The 24,814-nt window shown below is 36.7% G+C and overlaps 2 protein-coding genes and 1 long non-coding RNA gene across 3 annotated transcripts; 1 reads left to right on the top strand and 2 right to left on the bottom strand.

The window, feature by feature from the left end:
- Positions 1–832: 832 nt before the first annotated feature.
- On the bottom strand, positions 833–1,462 carry LOC145637717 (uncharacterized). Its single transcript, XM_081688838.1, has one exon. The coding sequence runs from the start codon at positions 1,460–1,462 to the stop codon at positions 833–835; it is 630 nt and encodes a 209-aa protein (XP_081544964.1).
- A 523-nt stretch (positions 1,463–1,985) lies between these two features.
- LOC145637701 (uncharacterized) lies at positions 1,986–3,218 on the bottom strand. Its single transcript, XM_081688837.1, has 2 exons — positions 2,674–3,218; positions 1,986–2,526 (listed from the first exon to the last, which is right to left on the bottom strand). Exons 1-2 carry the CDS (start codon positions 3,216–3,218, stop codon positions 1,986–1,988), a joined length of 1,086 nt encoding a protein of 361 aa, XP_081544963.1.
- Positions 3,219–4,172: 954 nt separating this feature from the next.
- On the top strand, positions 4,173–5,115 carry LOC145624255 (uncharacterized). The gene is made up of 2 exons (XR_014110410.1): positions 4,173–4,338; positions 4,872–5,115. It is a non-coding gene; the product is annotated as an uncharacterized LOC145624255 (long non-coding RNA).
- Positions 5,116–24,814: the final 19,699 nt, after the last annotated feature.

Genomic DNA, 24,814 nt, shown 5'->3' with positions numbered 1-24,814 from the left:
TTGTTGTGAAGTTTAATTATGACCGTGCATGGCACGGGATTTAACCTAGTTTAATCTAAATGATTAACGAAGTTAAGGACCGTTAGTCATTAATGACATTTGGTGAATTTTGTAAAAGCTTGATAACATTTGGTGAATTTTGAAAACCTTGATGACATTTGGTGAATTTTGAAAGTACTCAGTGACATTCAGTAAAATAGCCGTTTATTATTTACATTTTTTTAATATAAAATTAGACTATTATTATTAAAAAAAAAAAGAAAAAAAAAAAAAGATGTGGGGCCATAGATTCATTAAACTCATCAAACAAATTATAAAACTCATCGTACAAGATAAGTAAGAAAGGTTTGAGGAAGAGCCGAAGAGACGACCATCAATTACAAATACTCCATTAGACACGACTATACCGGTCCCTTTTAAGCTAATACTTGGACAAAGTCACACACACAGACCAATTCTTCTTGTTTTATTCAGAATTTAAGCTAATACTCCGTACAAGATAAGTAAGAAATTGGTCCTGGTCTTCTGAATAAAACAAGAAGAAATTGTTGTGTTACAATTCAGAATTTATTAACAATTTAACATACATCTGTCCGTGTGTGCCAAATTCTAAGTAACATGTAATTATTGTGCTCAAAAATGGAAAGGATGTTAATTTTTAATTCACAAATTACTCTAACATAACCGAATGGTTGATCACTTTTCCCAGTTATCCTTTTTTTTTTTTTTTTTTTTTTTTTTTTTTTTTTTTTTTACGGTGAGTACAAAGAAAAAAACAAACAACCTAAAAAGACCAATAAAGAAACTCCCGAGCACGAGCTTTCCCAGCCAATCAATGCGCTGGGGAAATCCGCGACCTAGGAACCTTTATAATCTTGTAAGCATCAAACAAGGAAAGAAGAGCATGAATATCTTGAATTAACCAACATAAAGAAACATCACTCCTTTGACGGCGGCCTAGAATCAAACACACGGTTTCATAGTCCGAGTAAATAAGGATCCTACGATAACCCCTGCCGTAGGCACTACCTAAACCCCAAAAGCAGACCTGGAATTCTGAATGTAAAGCAGATGACGAGAGAGAAGCGCGAGCACCCCCACCAAGCACCAAAGGGGAAACATAATCCCGAATCCAACCAGCACCTGCAAAGTTTTCAGAAGACCAAGAACCATCACATAGCGAACAAAAATCCAAACCCGAAAGAGGATCCCCGCCGTAGCAAGCAGAAAAAGTCGTGACAGACAGCCTAGGACGAAGAGGCAAACTAGACGACTTAAGGCGAAAATCCTGAGCTTGCTGACCCCGAGCATACCACTGGGACGCAAGACTCAACACCTCAGTAGGGGAAGCATCCAATTGTCGAAACCGAACATTATTACGAGAAAGCCAAATCGCCCACAAAATAGAGAAGAAGTTGATAAGGCCTACCCAGTCCTTAGTAGCACCAAACAAAGAAACCATAGTAGAAAATCAGTTAAGGATCGGAAGGCGATGTAGACCGGGCCTATGAAAACCTAAAGAACTACGACCTCAGAGAAGGCTAATGAAATCACAGTCCCAAAATAAATGAGCAATCGTCTCTGGCTGACGGTGATAAAAACAACATATAGGATCAACTGAAATCCCCCTAACAAACAGAGCTGAAGCAACTAGAAGAACGGAATGAACTACTTTCCAAGCAAAGATCTCTTATTTAGGGAGAATAGGAAGTCCCCAGAATTTCCGCCACAAAGAAGGGGGAATGGTCCCCACAGGAGTCATCAAGGAGTCCAGTTGAAGAAAAAGGAAATAAGCTGACTTCGTGGAAAATGACCCATCCCTGGTGAATTTCCAGTAAACAAAGTCATCCATTAGATTTTGCGGACGATCCAGACTAAGAATCCGACTGGCAGTCGGATCATCAAAAAGCTGATGGACCCTCGAGGAGTCCCACGCGTTAAAACGCGAATCAATAATAGAAGACACATGAGTCGGGAGTTCCGACTCAGATAACCATCCTTAAACAAACTAAACCCCCAGCAGCCCATTCATCAGCTGTAATACTAACACTCAAACCACAACCTACCTTCCAACGAACTCCTTTAGCCACAACCGACATGGCTGACTGCAAACCACAACATCCCCAAGAGGGTCGGGTAATCCGAGTCGCCGTCAAAGCAAAAAGATTGGGGTATTTAGACACCATGAGCCTAGAAAGAAGCAACTGAGGATGATTCATCATCCTCCACCTAGTACTAGCTAGGAGATCCGAACTAAAACATCCAATACTACGTAGACCAAGTCCACCTAGCCCCTTTGGTAAGTGAAGGAGAGAAGCCGATCGTAGAGCTATTCCTTTTCTGGAACCTGAAGATCTCCACCAAAAACTAGCAAGCATAATATCAAGATGAGAAGCAATAGATGAAGGAATCTTTAAAATAGACAAAATATGATTAAAAGAAACTACCAACACCGAATTAATAATGACCAATTTTGCCGCTGTAGACAACCGGAGAGAGGCAAATGCAGACAATCGGCTAGAAACTCTGTCAACCAGAAACTTGAAATTCGAAACTTTACTCCGTCCTAGATCGATTGGAAGCCCCAAATAGGCTCCAAAAGAGGGATTCTATTGAATACGAAGACTCCGAGCTAAATAATCCTGATAGTTAGGGGGAGTATTTGAACTAAACTTGACAAAGGACTTCTGAAGATTAATCATTTGGCCGGAAGAACTACAAAATTGAGAAAGAAGGTTCATAATATTTTCACACGCCTGCGGAGAAACTTGGAAAAACAGCAGCGAGTCATCCGCAAAGTAAAGGTGAGACACTGAAGGACCCCCTCTAGAAATGCAAATGCTTGAAAACAAAGCCTGTTCTTCCGCCCTGCGCAAAGAAGCCGACAATACTTCCATACAGAGAACAAAAAGATACGGCGATAAAGAATACCCTTGTCGCAGGCCGCACTTTGGCTGGAAAGACGGAGTAAGACTACCATTCACAAGAACCTGATAAGACACTATGGTAACACACTGCTCAATGATACGAACCCAGTAGGGAGGAAAACCAAAAGCCCGTAACAACTTAATAAAAAAATCCCAGCGCACCCTATCATAAGCTTTATTCATATCCAACTTAGGAACCGCATAAAACCGCTTACGAGCTTTTGACGCATTCATAAAAGACAAAATTTCATGAGCAGTCAAGGCATTATCCGAGATGAGACGACCTAGCATAAATGCATTTTTAAAACCGAAAATAAGAGTAGGGAGAACCCCACAAAGACGATTAGTAATACATTTGGCGATGCACTTATACAACACATTACATAGCCCAATTGGTCAAAACTGAGAGACTAACTCTGGTTGAGAAACCTTTGGGAGAAGGAATAAGAAAGTGTGATTCCATTCCTTTAGCATGTACCCATGGGCAAAGAAAAATTGAATCGCAGAGGTAACATAACCGCCTATATCTTCCCAATGAGCCTTTAAAAAAGCTGAGGTGAAACAATATGGGCCTGGGGATTTATCATCGGCAATATAGAACATAGCAGATTTAATACCTGAAGATGAAAAGGGGACCATTAAATCAGTTTGTTGTGAAACAGACAACGTAGGCAAGCCCAAATTATCCCAATGCATCGAATTCTCATCCATAGAGCACATCACAGGAGAATATAAATCCGAATAAAAAGATTGAATAAGAGAACGAATACCACTGGGTCAGACACCCAATACCCATCATCATTTTTTCGACTGACAATCAAATTTCGACGACGACGAGCTTGAACAACTGAAAATAGTAACCTGGAATGCGACTCCCCTAAGGCATCCCACTTAACCTTGGCTCGCTGTTTCCAATAGAGAAAAGAAGTTGTAGCTTCAGCAACTTTCTCTTCTCTTCACTACTACAAAACTTGGAAAACATACCACCAATTAAAGACCCGTTATTTAACTATCGGGTCTTTTTAATGTAAGAGATCCAATGTTAAAAATAACGGGTCTCTTATATGAATTAGGGCCCACAATTAAATAGATGAGATATACAACGGAGGAGCTGTTATGACACTTAACGGGTCTCTTATATGTACCTAGGGTCCACAAATTTGATGGGTGAACAAAAAAAGGGTCTCTTCCTTCGTTCATAGCCTCAAGATCTGCAATATTGGCACCTTGGCAATATTCCTATATATGAAATTCTCTCTCCTAAAAACCCTAGCCTCAAACCCAAAACTAAAATCATCCTCCTCTTTGTTGAATCCACCGACTCTCTTCTACAACTTATCTCCATTGAAGCTCTGTAAATATCCTAAATATGGTAGAGAGACTCATGTCTTTGAGGGAACTCACCGTTGAGGTATTTTGTTTTCTATTTCCTCTTTGATTTTATTCTGCCACTTAGATTGTGTTTTATTGGATTTTAAATTGATTTGAGTGTTTAGATCCTATTGAAAAATTGAAATTCAGAAGGAAATTAATGCTGTAATTCGTCATATTTTGGTACTAAATTGCTAAATCAATGTTCCGAATACTTTAAACGAATTAATCTAGTTGCATGTTTCATTTGATTTGTGGGTTTCCAAGTCGTTTGACTGTTTGAGTCTTTACTTCTTTTTTTTTCCAGTCGGTTTTATTTTATAATTCTACAATATCAACGATTTATTAATTTGTATACTATACTTGATTTCTACTAATCATTCAATAATTTTGATGCTACGAATAGAACTAATTATTTGACATTATTATAAGTCCCTAATTCTGTTCTTAAAATTATTTTGTAATAGTGGGAATTTGTCAGATTATTTTGGTTATACATTTTGTTGTTTTTAAGTCATAAGCTTTATTTCTTTTCGCTTCATTGTATGATGAGCAATGGGCTTACCCTTGCAGAAATTCCTAACTCCAGAAATTCAGATAGACCAAAAGTATCAGATCTTGTTGAAATTGCAGAAGATGGAGTAGTACTCAGCCTTATTGATGTAATTATAGCTGTAAATTTTAGTGACTATTTTTGTGTTAATTTTGCTTGAATAATTTTATGTTGGTTGATTTTTTTTTTTTTTTTTTTTTTTTTGTATCTTATCTATTATTTTACCCCAGGCTATTTCATATGGTATTGAAGTAGTTTTAGTGAAAGTATTGTAAGTTACAATTTTTTAAATTTTTCGCCAATTTGTATAGAGCATAAAAATGAAATATTCAAAATTCAAATGCAAACCACATCAAAAGCACATTTCTATTTTTTTTTTTATAAAAACAAAGAACAAAGAGACCCGTTAATTGACATGACAGGTCTTTTTGATTCCACCAAACAGACCTCTTATCTCAAACAACGGGTCTTTTTTCCTTCTAAATTATGAATTTTCAAACTTATGTAACAAACCCGCTATCAGACGGGTCTCTTTGTCCTCGCAAACAGACCCCATTTAAGGAACGGGTCTCTTTATCAAACAGACCCCTGAGATAGAGACCCGTTGTAAGGCGGTCTCTCAAGCATATTTTAACGGGTCTCTTAGCCATTTTTTTGTAGTAGTGCTTGTATTTAGAAAAAGGATACGAGTGACCGGAGATTGCAACTGGGCTGAACAAGAAGATAAATCCAAGCATAAGTGTAGACATCCAAATGTGTCTCCCCAAAACCAAATCCAGTGATGAATATATTTCACGTCATTTGATTAATCAAATAAAGCGAAAGTGTGAAAATTCTAAAGATGAGGATGTTTTTATTAAAACATCTCTTTTTTCTGTTTTTGAAAATATTTCTTTTCTTACCTTATTTATGAAAAACGTGCGTTCCAGTTTAGTTTGGTACATGACAAGTGTTATTTCGGATGATATACTACAAGAGGGGGGGTGAATTGTAGTATGTTCCTAGTGCCTACTTTTCGCGGAATATAAAACTGATTGTTGTTAGGAACTTAGACAATGCAAAGCGGATTTTACGAGGAAACCATCCAGGGCCCAACTGGAAGTAAAACATCGACCCTACCTTAGGGATTTCAAACACAAACCAATTCACTATAATAGGACAATCACCAAGTTACAACCTATTAAACACGGACCTTTATTTCACAAGTTCCTCACTGGACTTGCTACTTGATAGGACCCTATCCTACCCAATCTAAGAACCACACTTAGATTCACTCGTACCACCAAAGTACTACACGCACTGCCAAAGTACAAAATACTTGTACCACCTAAGTACAAAACCACAGCTTCACCTAGAAGCTTACACAGACTACTCGTACTATACAATTATAACGAGAATCCTCACGAACTCTCACACCCCAATACATATAACACTCAAAACCCTTTTTCCAAATTACAAGATCTCAAAGAATAACTCTAAATACATATCAATGAATAAAGAGATAAAACTAATATGCTGGACACTTGAGATCTGTCTGGAACTTACTGGACAAACTGTAACTGGAACCTGACTGGAACTTCAACCTGGAGGTTTGACTTAGCTTCGTGGTGAAGGATGAAACCATTAATCACGACCACTAAGCTTCACCAGCCTCAACTTTGAATGAATACATATGAGCATATTTATAGTACACCCAAATCATCCTTTTTGTAAAAGATAAGTTTTATTAAAAGATAGACATAAAAGATATTTTCCAAAAATAAGTTTTTAAAAAATATATCTTTTGCTAAGAATATATTCTATCAATAATAATAAGATATATTTACCATAAAATCAGATTTTATCTAAATCTTATATTTTCCAAATATACTAATGTATCTTTTTTTAACAAAAGATATACTAACCATATCTTTTTACAAAAGATATACTTGCCATATCTTTTTATAAAAGATATACTTCCCATATCTTTTTACAAAAGATATATTTACCATATCTTTTAACAAAAGATATACTTGCCATAAAATTAGATTTTATTTCAAACTTATTTTATAGAAAATATTTTTCCAAAAATAACTTATCTTTTTTCCACAAGGGATTTATTAGAAAATAAATATTTTTATTCTGTAAAACCAAATCCCTAAAAGATATGCACGTATTAGGTAAATATTTATATCATTAAATTCGACCTGCGGCCTTTAACGACGTGCAGACCTAAGTTCCGATTAGGTTTCGGAACTCTGATAGTCTCTGAGTTCCTGACAAGTCAGTAACTCTAATTTCATTGACTATCATGAGTTCACCTTGGTTCTTTAGACTTGTTCCAGACTAACTTTTATGTCCAACATACTTACATGAATCCTAGAGCGATATCCTTCGATTTCTCCGTCTTCATGTTGTTTCTTTGAAATTCTTGTTCTGGAATCTTGTAGTATTGATGTATTCTAGATCTCGGGGCAAGTTCCTGTTAGGGAAATTAGATAGTTCTTGTTAGAGAACTAAGTTCCTGTTAGGGAACTCTTCATATACCTGTTAGGGAACATGCTCCGGCTTTCGTGGGAAAGCCTACCGAAAGTTCCTTCTGGATCTTGTTAGAGAATACCTTCAAGTTCCTTCGTGGTTTGGTTCTCATGGGAGAACCTGCTTTAGGTTCATTCATTCTCTCTTGTTCCTCTTGAAATCTTCTATGTTCCAACCTATTGACTTCACCTAAGTCAGTTCCTGTCTTCACATCAACACTTAAGAGAAACATTATATTGAAGTTTGTTTGTCATAAACAAACTTCAAGTGAGAGAACTAATTAAACTTAAAGCTTATGTAAATACTCCTACACATATATAACTCATGTATGCATAGTGTACTCACCTCATGAAGCTAACTTATGCAAACACCTATTTACATAGTTACCTTCATGGTTCCTTAGCCATCATCATGCTTATCAACCATAACACTCATCATTGTTCTTGTTATTCTATTGCTTATCATATATTGCTTAAGTTCCTTATATACTTGTCATTGCTCAGGTTCCTTGTATCATGTTCCAAGTATAACTTGTTCTTTCTATGCACAACTTAACAAACAGGTTAGATAGAAAATCATCATTAGTTTACAATCATCAAAACCTTATTACTCAACAACAAGGGTCCAATAATAGTGTAGTTGGGTCAGGTTTGAAATGACCTTTCCAACGATATATTATAAGCCCAATTCCAATGAATAATGAGGAAGTTATGGCCAAATTACTAAACTGGCCCGGTTTGATATTTATATGCGGCCCAATGATCTAGAGGAGGGCCTAATATTGATTTATCATTCCTAATGTGATTAGAGTTGATTATAGTCTTCTACATTCTTTTAGAAAGTTCTTTTCATTCCTAATTTAATTAGCATTGATAAATTGACTTTAATTGACTTTTAAGAGTTTTAATCAGAATAAAAGAAGGGTTTTTAAGGAAAATACGATTTTGCCCTCTCGTACGGTTAAATTTTTATCAAAATAAGAAAACGCGTGGAAATTTATTTCTAGCGTCTGGCTGATTTTTCTCTTTAAATAGCCTCCTAAAACCTCCGTTTTCCATCGTCAATTCTCAATTCTTCTCACCAACTCTCGTCAAGAAATTATTGATAACTTTATCTCTCTCTTTACTAAACTAGCTTTTTACAAATAAAATTATGCATTCACAAGATCTAGACACACCTAGCATTGTTCAAAGTTGCCTTCGCCCTAGACGTGAAAGGTTTTAATTTATGAGGGTTTGGTCCTAAATCTCTCTTTCAATTATTTAATTCAATTCTTTGATTTTATATTTTCCTTGAAGTTACTAACGCGTGTATTTTGTTATTAGAAAGAGGTACGAGGCATCCAAGTAAGTGCTTTAATTGATTTATTGATATAATGATATAGAAATCATGTCTAGGTTGTTGTTATGATTCCTAGTGTCATGTTAGGGTGTTTTGATCTTCCTAGTATCATGTTTAGGGAAAAGGTTATAATATCAAATATGACAATTGTGATTCTTGCGATGCTTCCTATTCTCTTTCCTAATATTTATGTTAGTATCATGTTAGGCCTAAAACTTTGATCTTTGATATTTAGTGACATGCTAGGATTTGTTATTAATCTTGTTAGTATCATGTCTGGGATCTTGCTATTATTATGCTTTAACATGATTGTTATTATTTTGATTATGATTTATAATATTCATGATTATTATTATTTTTGTTAATATTATGTTGCTTGATGATTATATATATTTTTATTGCTTGACCACACCTTTTATGCATGTTTAAAGGGAATTTGTACTTGTAATCACGCTTAATAAGATAATTAATAATCTTGTTTAGGGTTAATTTGATTATAATTCAAGTGATCTCCAATAATAGTTTTATTTGTGCATTAATATTCAACCAACATAGATAAACAGGTTTAGGGTTAATCCTATTGATTGCATGTTAGTCACAAAGCGCACATGAATACGATCAGAATAAAATAGAGGCCTATTATTAGGGCAGGTTCAATCTCTTTTAGGTTGGATTTGTACCTTCATCCCCGAACTACCAGTCATGGTTCCAGACCTATTGGAGTTGATGATCTCCTGCATCGTTAAGGGGTGTAACCTTCACCTCGTGAACGGTTTACAAGTTCCTAAAACTTATTGGCGACTCTTTTGCTCTATCTTCTTTCCCTTTGGACGCCACCGTTATTTAGTGTATGATCATAGTGAGGTTCAAGTTATGGATGATGCTTGAAATATTCCCTACAATAAGGCTTTCCAGTTAATACCCCAAGACTTCTGATGTGATAGGCACCAATCCCTAAGACGGTCCCGAATAACATCCAACTTATGAGATAAGGTAAACAGCTGTAGACACCCATTTGTGTCTCCCCAAAACAAAACCCAGTGATGAATACCTTTCACGTCGAACCATAATCGAAAGAAGTGAAAGTGTGGAAAATCTAGTGTTGCGGATAATTTTTATTTCTTTTCTTTCTCTATGTTTTTGAAAACCTATTTTAAGAAAATAGCCAATCCAGTTTGGTTTGGTCCATAGCAAGGGTCCAATAATGGTGTATTTGGATGGGGTTTGAAAATAGCTTTCCAACAATATATTATAAGCCCAATTCAGATGAATAATGAGGAAGTTATGGCCAAATTACTAAACTGGGCCAGTTTGATCTTTATATGCGGCCCAATGATCTAGAGGAGGGCCTAATATTGATTTATCATTCCTAATGCAATTAGAATTGGTTTAGTCTTCTAGATTCTTCTAGAAGATTCTTTTCATTCCTAATTTAATTCGCATTGATAAGTTGACTTTGGTTGACTTTTAGGAGTTTTAATCGGAATAAAAGAAGTGTTTTTAAGGAAAATACGATTTTGCCCTTCTGTACGACTAAATTTTATCAAAATTAAGAAAACTCGTGAAAACGTCTATTAGCGCCTAACGCTAGTTATTCGTGCCTGGCGCTAAGGCTTGGCGCCTGGCGTTAATGTCCAGCGTTTGGCGCCAACAGTGTTTTATTCTTGTCGAAACTCTGATTTTTTTTTTTTTATCACATCCGGCTGATTTTCTCTATAAATAGCTTCCTAAAATCTCCGTTTTCAATCACCAACTCTCATCAATAATTACTTGATTCTCTCTCCCTCTTTCTAGCCTAGCCTAGCCTTTTACAAACACTATTCCTCATACACTAGCACTAGACACACCTAGCCAAATTTGAAGTTGCCTTCGCCCTAGACGTGAAAGCTTTGATTTCTGAGGGTTTGGTCCCAAATATAGTCTAAACTTTATTTAATTCCTTATTTCAATTATTTAATTTAATTGTTTGATTTATAATTTCCTTGAAGTTACTAACGTGTGTATTTTGTTATTAGAAAGAGGTACGAGGCATCCAAGTAAGTGCTTTAATTGTTTAATTGATATTTTGATATAGAAATCATGTTTAGGTTATTATTTTGATTCCTAGTATCATGTTTAGGGTAATTTATAATATCAAGTATGATTAAAAGAATGCTTCCTAGTATCATGTCTAGGGTAAAAAATAAGTTTCTTAAATCAATTATGATTTCTATGATGCTTCCTATTTTCTTTCCTAATATCATGTTAATATCATGTTAGGGTTATATATTTTATCTTTATATGTTTAGTGACATGTTAGGGTTTGTTATTAATCTTGTTAGTATCATGCCTAGGATCTTGCCATTATTATGCTTTAACATGATTATTATTATTTATTATTGATTATGATTGTTATTATGTTGCTTGATATTTTATTGTTATTGCTTGATCATGCCTTTTTATGCATGTTTAAAGGGAATTTGTACTTGTAATCATGCTTAATAAGATAATTAATAATCTTGTTTAGGTTAATTTGATTATAATTCAAGTGATCGCCAATAAAAGATTTATTTGTGCATTAATATTCAACCAACATAGATCAAACAGGTTTAGGATTAATCTTATTGATTGCATGTTAGTCAGAAAACACACATGAATACGAGAAGAATAAAGTAGAGGCCTATTATAAGGGGAGGTTCAATCTCTTTTAGATTGGATTTGTATCTTCATCCCCGAACTTCCAGTCTTGGTTCCAGACATATTGGAGTTAACGATCTCCTGGATCGTTAAGGGGTGTAACCTTCATCTCGTGAACAGTTTACAAGTTCCTAAAACTTATTGGCGACTCTTTTGCTCTATCTTCTCTCCCTTTGGACGCCACCGTACTCTAGTGTATGATCACAGTGGGGTTCAAGTTTGGGTAATGCTTGTGTTAAATGAGAAGATTAATACAAGAGGGGGGGTGAATTGTATGGAGTTCCTAATGACTACTTTTTGCGAATGAATAAACAATGCATGTAGGAACTTGCTAAAACACACAGATTTTACGAGGAAACCTTCCAGGGCCCAACTGGAAGTAAAACCTCGACCCTACTGATAAGTGTCATTTATGTCGCTATTTTTAGGAGTTTTGTAGTTAGTTTTTCATAGTTTTTCTATCTTTTTACTTGGTTTTAATAGCGTTTTACTACATTTGTCATGTTTGTGTGTGAAATGTCGTTATTGCTCAATTTTGGCTTTTCTTGCATATTTTGGTGGCTTATGACATTAGATTAAACTTTATCGGTTTACTCTTATGTTTAGGAACACTTGGATAAGTTCATTGCTCAAGATTGAAGAAATATAAAACATAAAAGAACTAGTAATGAAGAAATGTGCACTTGATTTGCAAAGATCATACTTCAAACGCCTATATCTTTTGATCTACAAAACATTTTGGGGCAATTCTAATTGGAGATGAAATCTTATCTCGAGAGCTTTCCAACGATAGGTCATATGCTCAATTCCGATGTAAAACGTGGGAGATATGCTCATTTGAAGCTGAGCAGTTTGCCCAGTCCGAGAGGAGCGGGCGCACTGGTTCTTGGAGCGGGCTCTCCACCACCAGGAGTGGGCGCTCCAAAATCTGCACGCCCGCTCCTCACAGGAAATCCAAAAAAAAAAACAGATTGTTTCCTCCAGATTTGGAGCGGGCGCTCCGACCTTCTGCACGCCCGCTCCTGGACCTGGAGCGGGCGCTCCACCTCCTGCACGCCCGCTCCTCTACGCGCTGCTCGACTTTTTGCGGAGCTTCCTAGGAAATTTAGTAAGGGTTATAAATAGATTTTTTTTTGCTCATTTTAGAGGGGGAATTTCATATTTTCAGTAGTTTTAGGTTAGTTTTAGGTTTTTAGAGAGAGAAACTCTCAAATTTTGGAGAGAGAAAGTGAGAGAAACAATGGTTTTCATGGATTTTGGATAATCAAAGGAGGAATTTGATGATTTGAAGATCTCCATTTTATATCAATGAGCATTTCTTACTTTCTTCTCTCTTTATGCTTTATTAATTGCTTTGTTAATCATGTTTGAGTAGATTTCCTTCTACTAGGTGTTGAGTGAAGCTTTGTTATGGTTAATTGAGCTATTTGAGATAAATTTGATGATAATTGTGTGATTAAATTGATTGAATTGATGATGGCATGTTGTTTGTTTTAGATTGGATTGATCTCCCAATATAGCAAACTTAATTGCATGTTAGTTCTAGTTTGACAAGGGATTGTGAATTAGAATTTATATATTTGATTGCATTTTGGGTAAATTTCTTCTATGCACCTAGTCAATGAGGAATCTAGGCTAGGAATTTGAGAGATTGCTCTTAATGGTAATTAATTCCCATTTAAATTCTTTCTTTACATGATTGATTATCAAATCGATTCCCATTAACTTGTTAATTGTTCAAAGTGGATCTTTGCCCCTAGTAGACTTTGTAATATCTTGATCTTTATATGTGTGTTAGTGTAGTTGTAGTGTCCACTATCCATAAACCGACTTCGGCGTAGCTTAAGCATTAGATCGAGAACAATCCAACATTACCGTTCCTTGTGGTTCGACTCCGAACTTACCACTAGACTTGTTTAGGGGTTAGTTTAGGATTATAATAAATTTTGTTTGGCCGTGAGGAGGTTAGTCAACGACAAAATTTCCCCGCGCTCAAAATGGCGCCGTTGCCGGGGAGCGGTGTCAATGCTTGATTATTTTTGATTGCTTGAGTCTAGGTCTTTGTGTATACTTTTCTTTTTATTTTTTTTATTTTTGCTTGTTTTTGTAAAAAAAAATGGCAAGTAACTCGTTTCCTCAATATGAAAATGAGCCTTTTTGTGAATATTTCAATAGACTTGAGGGATATTTGGATTTTTATTGTTGTAGTCTTTGGGAGGCTTGTGAGATTTGTTATTTTGGTTTGAATGAGAAAACTAGGGATGAAGTTGAATGCATGCATAATGGTGAATTTAGAGCATTATTAATTGATGATGCTTGGGATTTTTATGTTTGGTTTGCTTAGGATGTCTATAATAAGGGTAATCATGATTCTATTATTGATATGCAATGTGTTGATACTTCTAATATTAGCATGAATTCCCATGATTTGTTACATGATCCCTTAAGTGAACCTTAAACACATGATTTCAACTCTATTTCCTCTTTTGTTCATGATGATGAGGTACATGCTAAAGTTGATGCTAATGGTGTATTTCAATATTCTTCATTATTTACCATGCCTTCTTGTGATGTGCTTCGTTCCCTTAATGATGAATCCCATGTGGTTGATTGTGCCCCCACTCCCCAATGTGATGTATATGCTCATGATCTTAATGTTGATTTTTCCAATCTTGGTTGTATTTCTTCTTCTCTTGTTGAGCCTCAACCTTCAACACCTTTTGAATCCCTTATTGCTACTTTTGAATCTCAAATTAGGTGCATTGAGCTTGATAATGAGCTTGGGCCTAGTAAGGAAATGATTCTTAATTCTATGAGAGGTCAATTAGAGATAATATAATGAAAAAGAATGAGAAGCGTCTTGAGGAGGGAAGGAGAAGAAAAGAAGAGTTAGAAATCCAATTGTCACCCTTGATGCTTGTTTGTGAAAAATCCCAATTTAATGTGTGTGTTGAGGATGATGATGATGATTTTGATAAACCAAGAGAGTGTGAGGATCCCATTGGTGAGCATATGAGTGATGGTGAAGGAGTTGAGAATGAAGAGAGTGTTGATTTTGAAAATCCTAACCCTTTTTCCCATCTTGATGAGTCTCAAGTGCATGATTGTGATCCTTTTATCCATGAGTATTTGGATTCATTTGAGGTTATGTCTAATTTGTTTATTGAGTGTCAAATGAAAACCTATAGCCTTTTGAGTGAGTTCATTAAGAATGCTTCATGGGAGAGAGATGATTTTGAAATGAATTTGCATCCATTCATGCATGGCTTTGAGATTTTAGGCTTTAAGGAAGTTGAGGGAGTTGTTGTTCATGATTGTAGTGAAGGGGATTATGTAGTTCCTCTTGGAAGTTGGATGTTTGAGGGAGATCATGATCATGAGTGTTCTTCTTTTGAGGATTCTATGATTGATTTTCATGCTCAAATTGGTGATTTGAGGAATGGTGGTGAAGAAGAGACCATTTGTAAGACCATTGCTCCTATCCCCTTCTCTCATGTCCCTTTTTCAAGGAATTTCAACCATATCCCCTACACTCCTATATCCCTTACTTCCTTTGTTAATGAGCCTATTGGGGACCCCCTTGCCTATGAAGATTTTTATGTCCCTCATTCGTCTTCTATTGAGGAAAAGAGTGATTTTGCCACCCAAAAAGATTTTTGTGAAGAGAGTTTGCCTTTCTATTCTTCTTCTTATTTTCTTGAATTTTCTTTTGATTCTTCTTCTTCTTGGCAACTCCCTCTTCACCTTCTTTTGCGTGCACTAATCTTGGTGCATGCCCTTCTTATATCATTTGCTTACTTGTTATCTTATGAGATGTGTAGTAGTGCATTTGACAAGCTCTTGCGATCGTTGCAATATTATTTACTAGAGCGGTCAAGCTTGGACCTTAAGCAAGCCTTTCTTGGAAAGTAACCCGTGTTTTATTGCTTTCATTTTCTTTTATTTTTAGAATAGATTTTCTCTCATGAAAATGTTTGTGTGCCTTTTTCTAGGTACATAACTTGATATACTTTGGTGCATAGGTTTGGATCAAGAATCAAGGAAGTTTGGCACCACAACTGCTAGCATATGGAAAACAAGATTCAATTCTTGAGAAGAGTGGCTTTGAAAAGTTTAATTGGGTCATTTGCGGGTATATACACCCACCTAAAATCCGGTAATATCTTTCCTTGCTCTTTCTCCCTTGGTTGATACCTAAAGTGACTTTGAAATAGGAGATATGTTGGGTTGTTGGATTAATCTCCTTGTTTTCCCCTCCCATGGATTATTTGATTTATGTTTGAGCATGTTGTCTCATTCAAGCTTGGGGGAGGGTATTCTATCATATTTGGTAGATTTTGATTCATATATATTCCATGCACATTTGTATATGCTTTTCCATTTTCTATGTCTTGAAAATCACAAAAAGATTTTTGTTTCTATCAAGGCAAATTTGCAATGTATTTTCTTTTGTTCTTGCTTTGGACATAATACTTTTGGACTTGTATTCTTGAATGTCTTTCTTCCTAAATTTTAGAGGTGTGCACGGTTTGAGAATGTGTTAGGTTGACTCTAGGATATGGTATGCTAAGGTAGTTGGCTAAGAACTTTGGGACCATGAAGCTCTAGTTTACTTGCTTGTGGTAAGATGGAGTTGCTCTCTATAGTGGATATGAAATCAAGAGTTAGTTATTGCTATCCCTAGTGAGGTATAATTGTTCTAGCCTTCATCATACTTTGTTGAGCGGCATATTTGGATCCTTGGCTATTTCATTCTCATATCTAGAACTTGACTTTTAGCTCCCAAGATTACGACTGAGCCACTTTAGGGGATGACAAAGACATTTCTCTTTTTATAGGATTAATTTTCAATTTTGGATTTGGTTTGCATTTGCCCCTATTACTAGCCCATTTGAGCCATATACATTCTTTTCTCTAACCACAATACAAGCCTTCCAGCCTTGGTTTCACTTTAACTCCTACCTTTAGTTTGTGAAGAGATTTTGTTTTGGAGCTTGTTTTTGTTTATGGTGCAAGTTTAGAATTATGAGTTCATTTGCAAAGCAAGTATGTGTTGTATATAATTTTTTGCATAAAACCAAATGCATTTTGAGAAAAAGCCGCCCAAAGTTAAAAGAGGCAAGGACATTAAAAAAAAAAAAGAGCAAAAGCAAAAGCTTGGAAAAAGATATCGAAAAAAAAAAGTAAAGAAGAATGTAAAGCACAAAAAAAGAGGTTTTGTTATTGTTGTTTTCCCTGTTTTTGTTATTTTGTGTTAAATAATCTTGGGGGAAAGTTATTTAATAAGCATACTTGGCACTTTTGTTTTGGAATCGTTTGGATCTTGTGGAAGAAGTTCCACCCGTGCTTCACATAGGTTTACCGCAAATTTCAAGAGTTCTCCACACCTTTACTCTCCTAGCTTATATGTTACAACCTTGAAAGTCCTTTTGATCCTAGAGGGTTAAGTCATTCAATGATGGCGGGAAATAGGAATCAAGCCTATAGAGCGAGTTTGTATAGCCAAGATGTCGGGTAACCTTCTCAATGTTTTTAATTTCTTATTTATTTTTTGGTTCCTTCGTGGAATCATGATAAGCTAACTTGAAAGTGGATTTGAAACTAGTAGAGAGAACGTGGTTTGATTGGTTGGAACAAAAGGTGGAATGTGTTTCCTTTAGTTCTCTATGCTTAGCATATGTTATGTTTCAATCAACCTTGGACATCTTAGAACGTGCATACCTTTATTATTTTAGAAATATTGACATTCATTAGTGTTTGTTCCATCATAAAAGTCCACTCTAGAACGCTTGTAACTTTTCTCTTACTTCAATTTATTTTATTTTATTTATTTATTACTTTGCCTTGATTTTTGTCAAGATTTATGGGTTAAACTCTTAGGACACCTTTACGAGAGCTCACTCGTCCTCTAGAGCAATCTATGGGTTTAAAGTGCTTGATGCATACGCTAAATGTATTCGTGATTCCTACGAAAGTGAGTTAGTGTATATTCTTTTCCTTCTAGTTTTCTTTGTTTGTATAAAATGCATCACATTCCCTTGTGTTTCTTTTGTTTTGCTCGAGGGCGAGCAAAAGTTCAGCTAGGGGGAATTTGATAAGTGTCATTTATCTCGCTATTTTTAGGAGTTTTGTAGTTAGTTTTTCATAGTTTTTCTATCTTTTTACTTGGTTTTAATAGCATTTTACTACATTTGTCATGTTTGTGTGTGAAATGTCGTTATTGCTCAATTTTGGCTTTTCATGCATATTTTGGTGGCTTATGACATTAGATTAAACTTTATTGGTTTACTCTTATGTTTATGAACACTTGGATAAGTTCATTGCTCAAGACTGAAGAAATATAAAACATAAAAGAACAAGTAATGAAGAAATGTGCACTTGATTTGCAAAGATCATACTTTAAACGCCTATATCTTTTTATCTACAAAACATTTTGGGGCGATTCTAATTGGAGATGAAATCTTATCTCGAGAGCTTTCCAACGACAGGTCATATGCTCAATTCCGATGTAAAATGTGGGAGATATGCTCATTTGAAGCTGAGTCGTTTGCCCAGTCCGAGAGGAGCGGGCGCACCGGTTCTTGGAGCGGGCTCTCCACCACCAGGAGCGGGCGCTCCAAAATCTGCACGCCCGCTCCTCATAGAAAATCCAAAATTAAAAAAAACAGATTGTTTCCTCCAGATTTGGAGCGGGCGCTCCGACCTTCTGCACGCCCGCTCCTGGACCTGGAGTGGGCGCTCCACCTCCTGCACGCCCGCTCCTCTACGCGTTGCTCGACTTTTTGCGGAGCTTCCTAGGCAATTTAGTAAGGGTTATAAATAGATTTTTTTTTGCTCATTTTAGAGGGGGAATTTCATATTTTCAGTAGTTTTAGGTTAGTTTTAGGTTTTTAGAGAGAGAAACTCTCAAATTTTGGAGAGAGAAAGTGAGAGAAACAATGGTTTTCATGGATTTTGGATAATCAAAGGAGGAATTTGATGATTTGAAGATCTCCATTTTATATCAATGAGCATTTCTTACTCTCTTCTCTCTTTATGCTTTATTAATTGCTTTGTTAATTATGTTTGAGTAGATTTCCTTCTACTAGGTGATGAGTGAAGCTTTGTTATGGTTAATTGAGTTATTTGAGATAAATTTGATGATAATTGTGCGATTAAATTAATTGAATTGATGATGGCATGTTGTTTGTTTTAGATTGGATTGATCTCCCAATATAGCAAACTTAATTGCATGTTAGTTCTAGTTTGACAAGGGATTGTGAATTAGAATTTATATATTTGATTGCATTTTGGGTAAATTTCTTCTATGCACCTAGTCAATGAGGGATCTAGGCTAGGAATTTGAGAGATTTCTCTTGATGGTAATGAATTCCCATTTTAATTATTTCTTTGCATGATTTATTATCAAATCGATTCCCATTATCTTGTTAATTGTTCAAAGTGGATATTTGCCCCTAGTAGACTTTGTAATATCTTGATCTTTATGTGTGTTAGTGTAGTTGTAGTGTCCACTATCCATAAACCGACTTCGGCGTAGCTTAAGCATTAGATCGAGAACAATCCAACATTACCGTTCCTTGTGGTTCGACTCCGAACTTACCACTAGACTTGTTTAGGGGTTAGTTTAGGATTATAATAAATTTTGTTTGGCCGTGAGGAGGTTAATCAACGACATAATTTCCCCGCGCTCAACGGTGCCATTTTGAGCGCGGGGAAATTATGTCGTTGACTAACCTCCTCACGGCCAAACAAAATTTATTATAATCCTAAACTAACCCCTAAACAAGTCTAGTGGTAAGTTCGGAGTCGAACCACAAGGAACGGTAATGTTGGATTGTTCTCGATCTAATGCTTAAGCTACGCCGAAGTCGGTTTATGGATAGTGGACACTACAACTTCACTAACACACATATAAAGATCAAGATATTACAAAGTCTACTAGGGGCAAAGATCTACTTTGAACAATTAACAAGTTAATGGGAATCGATTTGATAATCAATCATGCAAAGAAATAATTAAAATGGGAATTAATTACCATAAAGAGCAATCTCTCAAATTCCTAGCCTAGATCCCTCATTGACTAGGTGCATAGAAGAAATTTACCCAAAATGCAATCAAATATATAAATTCTAATTCACAATCCCTTGTCAAACTAGAACTAACATGCAATTAAGTTTGCTATATTGGGAGATCAATCCAATCTAAAACAAACAACATTCCATCATCAATTCAATCAATTTAATCACACAATTATCATCAAATTTATCTCAAATAACTCAATTAACCATAACAAAGCTTCACTCAACACCTAGTAGAAGGAAATCTACTCAAACATGATTAACAAAGCAATTAATAAAGCAAAAAGAGAGAAGAGAGTAAGAAATTCTCATTGATATAAAATGGAGATCTTCAAATCATCAAATTCCTCCTTTGATTATCCAAAATCCATGGAAACCATTGTTTCTCTCACTTTCTCTCTCCAAAATTTGAGAGTTTCTCTCTCTAAAAACCTAAAACTAACCTAAAACTACTGAAAATATAAAATTCCCCCTCTAAAATGAGCAAAAAAAATCTATTTATAACCCTTACTAAATTGCCTAGGAAGCTCCGCAAAAAGTCGATCAGAGCGTAGAGAAGCGGGCGTGCAGGAGGTGGAGCGCCCGCTCCAGGTCCAGGAGCGGGCGTGCAGAAGGTCGGAGCGCCCGCTCCAAATCTAGAGGAAACAATCAAGACTAGTGGGGAAGGAGAGGCTATTGAGTGTGAGATTGAGTTTAACATGTTCAATAAACCTCAATTCATAAGCTTAACTCAACTAAATCAGATATTCGGGTGGCCCGTTAACAACCAAATAACCAGACCCGATAGTTACAAGCTCACCAGTTACGACGAGTGTAACTGGTGGAACACTATCGCGGGGTACCCCACATTCACATCCCGGTCTAGTCACGCTAGCCATATCATCCACCCCGTACTCCGTATATTCATGAGAATTATGGGGTATGCTTGCTTCACAAAGCAAGATCTCGGGAAGCTAACAAAAGAGGAGATTAAATGCCTCTTTATAGCTTCCCGATTTGAGGGGGATCTTGAGAGGAACGTGAATATGGGGTACATATTCATAAAGCGGTGCTACGATATTAAGATGAGCACGGAGTTGACGGGTGAGATTAAGTGTGGTAGGATGATCACAATCATCGCCTAGGCATTGGGTTTCACCGGTTGGGTTAACCAATTAACCCCAATTAAAGGCCCAAATGCTCTTGACCTTGCCGGTTTTGCCACAATGAATATGATTGTGGAAATCCGGGGAAATGTGACCACCAACTCTTGGTTGGTCAAAGGGAAACACCGTTGCATTTTCCCTAATGCGGCGGTTATGAACACTGTGGGAACCACTTGGCAAGTGCCAAATGAGCCACTCCTCGACAATGTTCCCGACTTTGATCAACCATCTCAACCCCGCCGCCATAGCATCTTTACCATTCCAAATTTCATGGGCGGTCAATCCTCCTCCTCATCTTCCTCCTTTAATCTCGAGTCGGCTTTCCTCCACCTTAACCTTTCTAACCAAAGAATTCTCCAAGAAAATGAATATCAAAGCTATGTCTCCCAAATGTCCTACCAAAACCTCGTGGAAAGGGGAGACTTTCTCCCTTATGTCAACTATCCTCACCGACCCGTTCAAGAAGGGTCGGTTGCGGGTTGGAACAACAACCAACCCACCTACTCTTATTGGCAAGGACCCCGTTGCTCCATTTCAGAGCTTCGTTCCTTCCCTCCCTACGATTATACACAACCCGGGGGTTGTGATTTTAGGGGGGACCCCTCTTACTACCACGTCCCCGAGACATGTGGTAGGATGACTCCAGAGGAGATCGATAACCACCCCCAAAGGGGATACTTCGGGTTCCCACCCAGGTATAATGGTGGTTGGGGCACTAGTGATGCACCGGACTACGGTCATTACCGTAGTAGCCCCAACTATGATCTCCCTCCCTATGTGGATCAACCTTCCTACTCCGGCGATGTAGATCCTAACTACAATTTCATGCCATCGCCGAGTAGGGAGGAGTGATCGGGAGTAGGCTTAGGCTTTTGTATTTATCGTTCCCTTTTACTCTTTCCCGTCTTTTGTGACACCGAGGGCGGTGTCAAGTTCTAGCTTGGGGGGGGGAGATTTTTCCTCTTCGTGTCTATCTTTTGTGGGTACGGTATTCAAAAGTCTAGCTTGGGGGGTAGTCTTGGGGGTTTTATGCCTATGAGTGGGTTTTGGTTTTGGTAGGATGTGTGCTTTCTTGTGATGTTTTTTGTGCTATGTATGGAGAAGTTTGAGTTTGTATGTGGAATGTTGGCATGAAAGGCTTAGTTTAGCCTTTGGGACTTGTGGTAGGATTCATATGGTATTATGTTCTAGTTTGCATGCCTATTTTAGGTTGGTTGTTGCCCTTTTCACGTTTTTATGGCATGCCTAGGCTAGAACAATTGCATATTGATGTTTTTGTCTCACTTCTCCTTATGTGTGTGCTATTTGGAGCATCTTATCTATGGCTTTGATATGATTATTCTTTGGTTGGTTTGCTTGTTGGTTGGTATCATGGGTTGATTGGGATTGTCCTTGGTCTTTCTTGATGATGAATTTTGATGATGATTTGTGCGGATTTATGATGATGGTTTCCCCTAATATCCAAATTTCTTTTTCTTATCCTCTAACCCCTCTAACATCCAAATTCCCTAATATCCAAAACCCTAATATCCAAATTCTTTAATTAGTTTTCCTTTCCCCCATTTTCAGCTTTCTAAAAAAAAAAAAAATGAGCTAAAAAAAAAAAGGGATTTCGTTTGCCTTTGATCGGTATGCAATGATGATATTGAATTGTATGTGGTGGATGTTTGTTTTCTTTTCGTAATAAAATTCTGAGCATGGTTTAGATGCCCTTGGTTGAAAATAGAATTGGTTAGTTTAGGCTAGTGTGAGAATAACTTTCCCGAATGTACGAGACTTAAATTCTAGGTTTGTGGTAAGATGGAGTCGCCTATATCAAAGGAATTTGATCCCCGGATGGTAGTATTTGATCCCACATTGTTCCAAAAAAGGTGAGGTTTTATTATTTTTCAAGCCTACTACATTTTGCATGAGTGGCAAGGATCCTCTTTGATTTGGTACCTAGATCGAGAACTTGAGTCTCAACTCCCAAGGCCGTGGCCTAAACTACTCTTAGTATTGATAAAAGGTGTCATGTAATGTTTATTCACAAAGGGTTAAGGCATATCATTTTCCTTATTTCTATTATTACCATTTCCATAGTTTAATTTTTAGTTCTCTATAATTAGTAGTTAGTGATGTATATACCAAAAAAAAAAAAAAAAAAAAAAGGAATAAAAAAGGGGATGAATGAAGAATAAAAAGAAAGGGAAATAATGCGAAGAAGGAATGTATTGTCACCGCCCTAGAAACCAAATAAGCTTGGGGGTGTACTCTAAAAAGTTCATTCATAGTTGTAACTTGGGTCAAGGTTAGAAGCCTTTTTGGGTTTGCTATAAATGATACAATTTAGTCGACTCATATTGCAAAACACTTCTAGTTTTATATATATGCCTTAACCTTGTGTCGTAGTCCTTGAGTCTTGTAATGATTAGGAGAGTATTGGATGCCTTTCTCGGTGGAGGGAGTTGATTCGCAAGCATATGGAGAGGGTACTCTTTCATTGAGATGTCGAGCGTTCGAAACCCGCTTTATCTATGTTTTTCCGGCTCCTTCGTGGAGTCACAAGACACTACCATTAGGGGGGGATTTGAACTTTTTGATAGGGACGCGATAAGATATGTTGAATAGGCTTGAGTTGAGCATTTTCGGGAAGGTTAGCTAGGCTTTGGCTAGTCATGACCATGGTTGATCTTAGGCATATACCTCATGCTCGAGTTTTATTGCTTAAGTATTCTTATATCTATGCATGTGCTTTTCTTTGAGCAAATTGATCTTTGGGTTTCTTTTTGGGCAATGTGAATTTCTTGAGGACAAGCATTTGGCTAGCTTGGGGGGATTTGATAAGTGGTTTATTTGACCACTTATTGTGTTAATTTAAACCCGGTTTTGCGATCATTTCCCCTCTTTCTAACCCAATTTTGAATGAAAATGTTTTGTCTCGGCTTTCCCCCTCTTGGTTTATGTTTGTCCATGTTTTGCAGGTCTATAGACTCAATTTGGCAAGCTTTCGGTGCATGGTTTGTGTTTAAGGCAAGAGAATTAAAGAATGGAGAGGGCGCTCCAGCAGGAGCGGGCGTGCACCCCTCAGGAGCGGGCGCTCCGATCTTTCTGCCAACTTTCTACAAAAGCTTCAAGAATTGCACACCCTGTGAGGAGCAGGCGTGCAGCCTTGAGGAGCGGGCGCTCCTACTTTCGGAGCGGGCGCTCCTACTTTCGGAGCGGGCGCTCCTCGCTGGGAAATCTGTTTTCTTTGACAGATTTCCCTATGTGTTACGGGGAGTATAAATACTTCCTCCTTTATTCATTTGTAACCTAGACAGATATAGCCTAGTTTTTAGAGACTCCTCTTAGTTTGAAACATTCCTTTTAATTAATTTAGCTTAATTTTCATCAATTCAATCATTGTAATAGTTGGTTTCAAGTTTGTTTCTCAAGATTGACACTTTGTATTCAACAATTTCAAGCCTCAATTAGTAACTTCCTTCTAATTTTCTCCATTTAATTTCTGATTTTATTTGTTGTTGCATGATATTTAAATCTTTTTAGTTCTTGATAATTTGTTATTGGATGATAGTTATTTCAATTGTTAATCATTTTTTCCCAATTATTGAAGAAGTTAGAACCCTAATACTTGTTTGCATGTTGATAAATATGAGTTGTGAGTAGCCTACTTGCTAGGGGTTGGGTGAAGCTCAACCTTATGGGTTAATTATGCAAATGGGGGAGAAGCATTGATGCTTGTATTGCAATTAAATTGATTATATGAGATTGCTTGTTAGTTCTTCAATGATAGGATTAGCTACCCTTGATTTAGGAGCTTGATAGCATGATATGCTTAGTTTGACATAGAAATGTGAATGAAGCATGGCATTACTTATTGCAATTTGATTATGTATATCCTATTGCTAAACTAATGAGGAATCTAAGTTTAGTAGTGTGAGTTGTTTCCTAATTGCATGAGGTTAATCTTACATATAGTCCTTGCTATATCTTATCAATTTCACTCCCCGTTTGTCTATTTGCCTTGGTTGAGTGGATCCCATTCCCTAGTGTCCTCAATCATTGATTTAGAACCATAGTTTGTTTATCTTCTTGACGAACCCCAATTCACCATTGACTTCGAATAGCTTAAGTGTTAAGATCTTTGGCAACCATATCCCGTTCCTTGTGGACCGAACTCTTACTTGTCATTATGCTTGGTTTGTAGGGTGTTTGTTAATAAAT

The sequence above is a fragment of the Chenopodium album genome, chromosome 1 (assembly GCF_948465745.1).
Source record: "Chenopodium album chromosome 1, dcCheAlbu1.1, whole genome shotgun sequence".
NCBI classification, from domain to species: domain Eukaryota; kingdom Viridiplantae; phylum Streptophyta; class Magnoliopsida; order Caryophyllales; family Amaranthaceae; genus Chenopodium; species Chenopodium album.
The sequence above is the reverse complement of the archived record's forward strand: the minus strand, read 5'-3'. Positions and strand labels throughout refer to the sequence as shown.

Bases quoted from the DNA above. Each gene is read 5' to 3' on its own strand.
- LOC145637701 (XM_081688837.1), bottom strand. From the start codon at position 3,218: ATGCTAGGTCGTCTCATCTCGGATAATGCCTTGACTGCTCATGAAATT. The intron at 2,527-2,673 runs GTTTAGTTCAAA...TCTGGTTGACAG, and splicing joins CTTCAGAAGTCCTTTGTCAA to AGTTTCTAGCCGATTGTCTG.
- LOC145637717 (XM_081688838.1), bottom strand. From the start codon at position 1,462: ATGGTTTCTTTGTTTGGTGCTACTAAGGACTGGGTAGGCCTTATCAAC.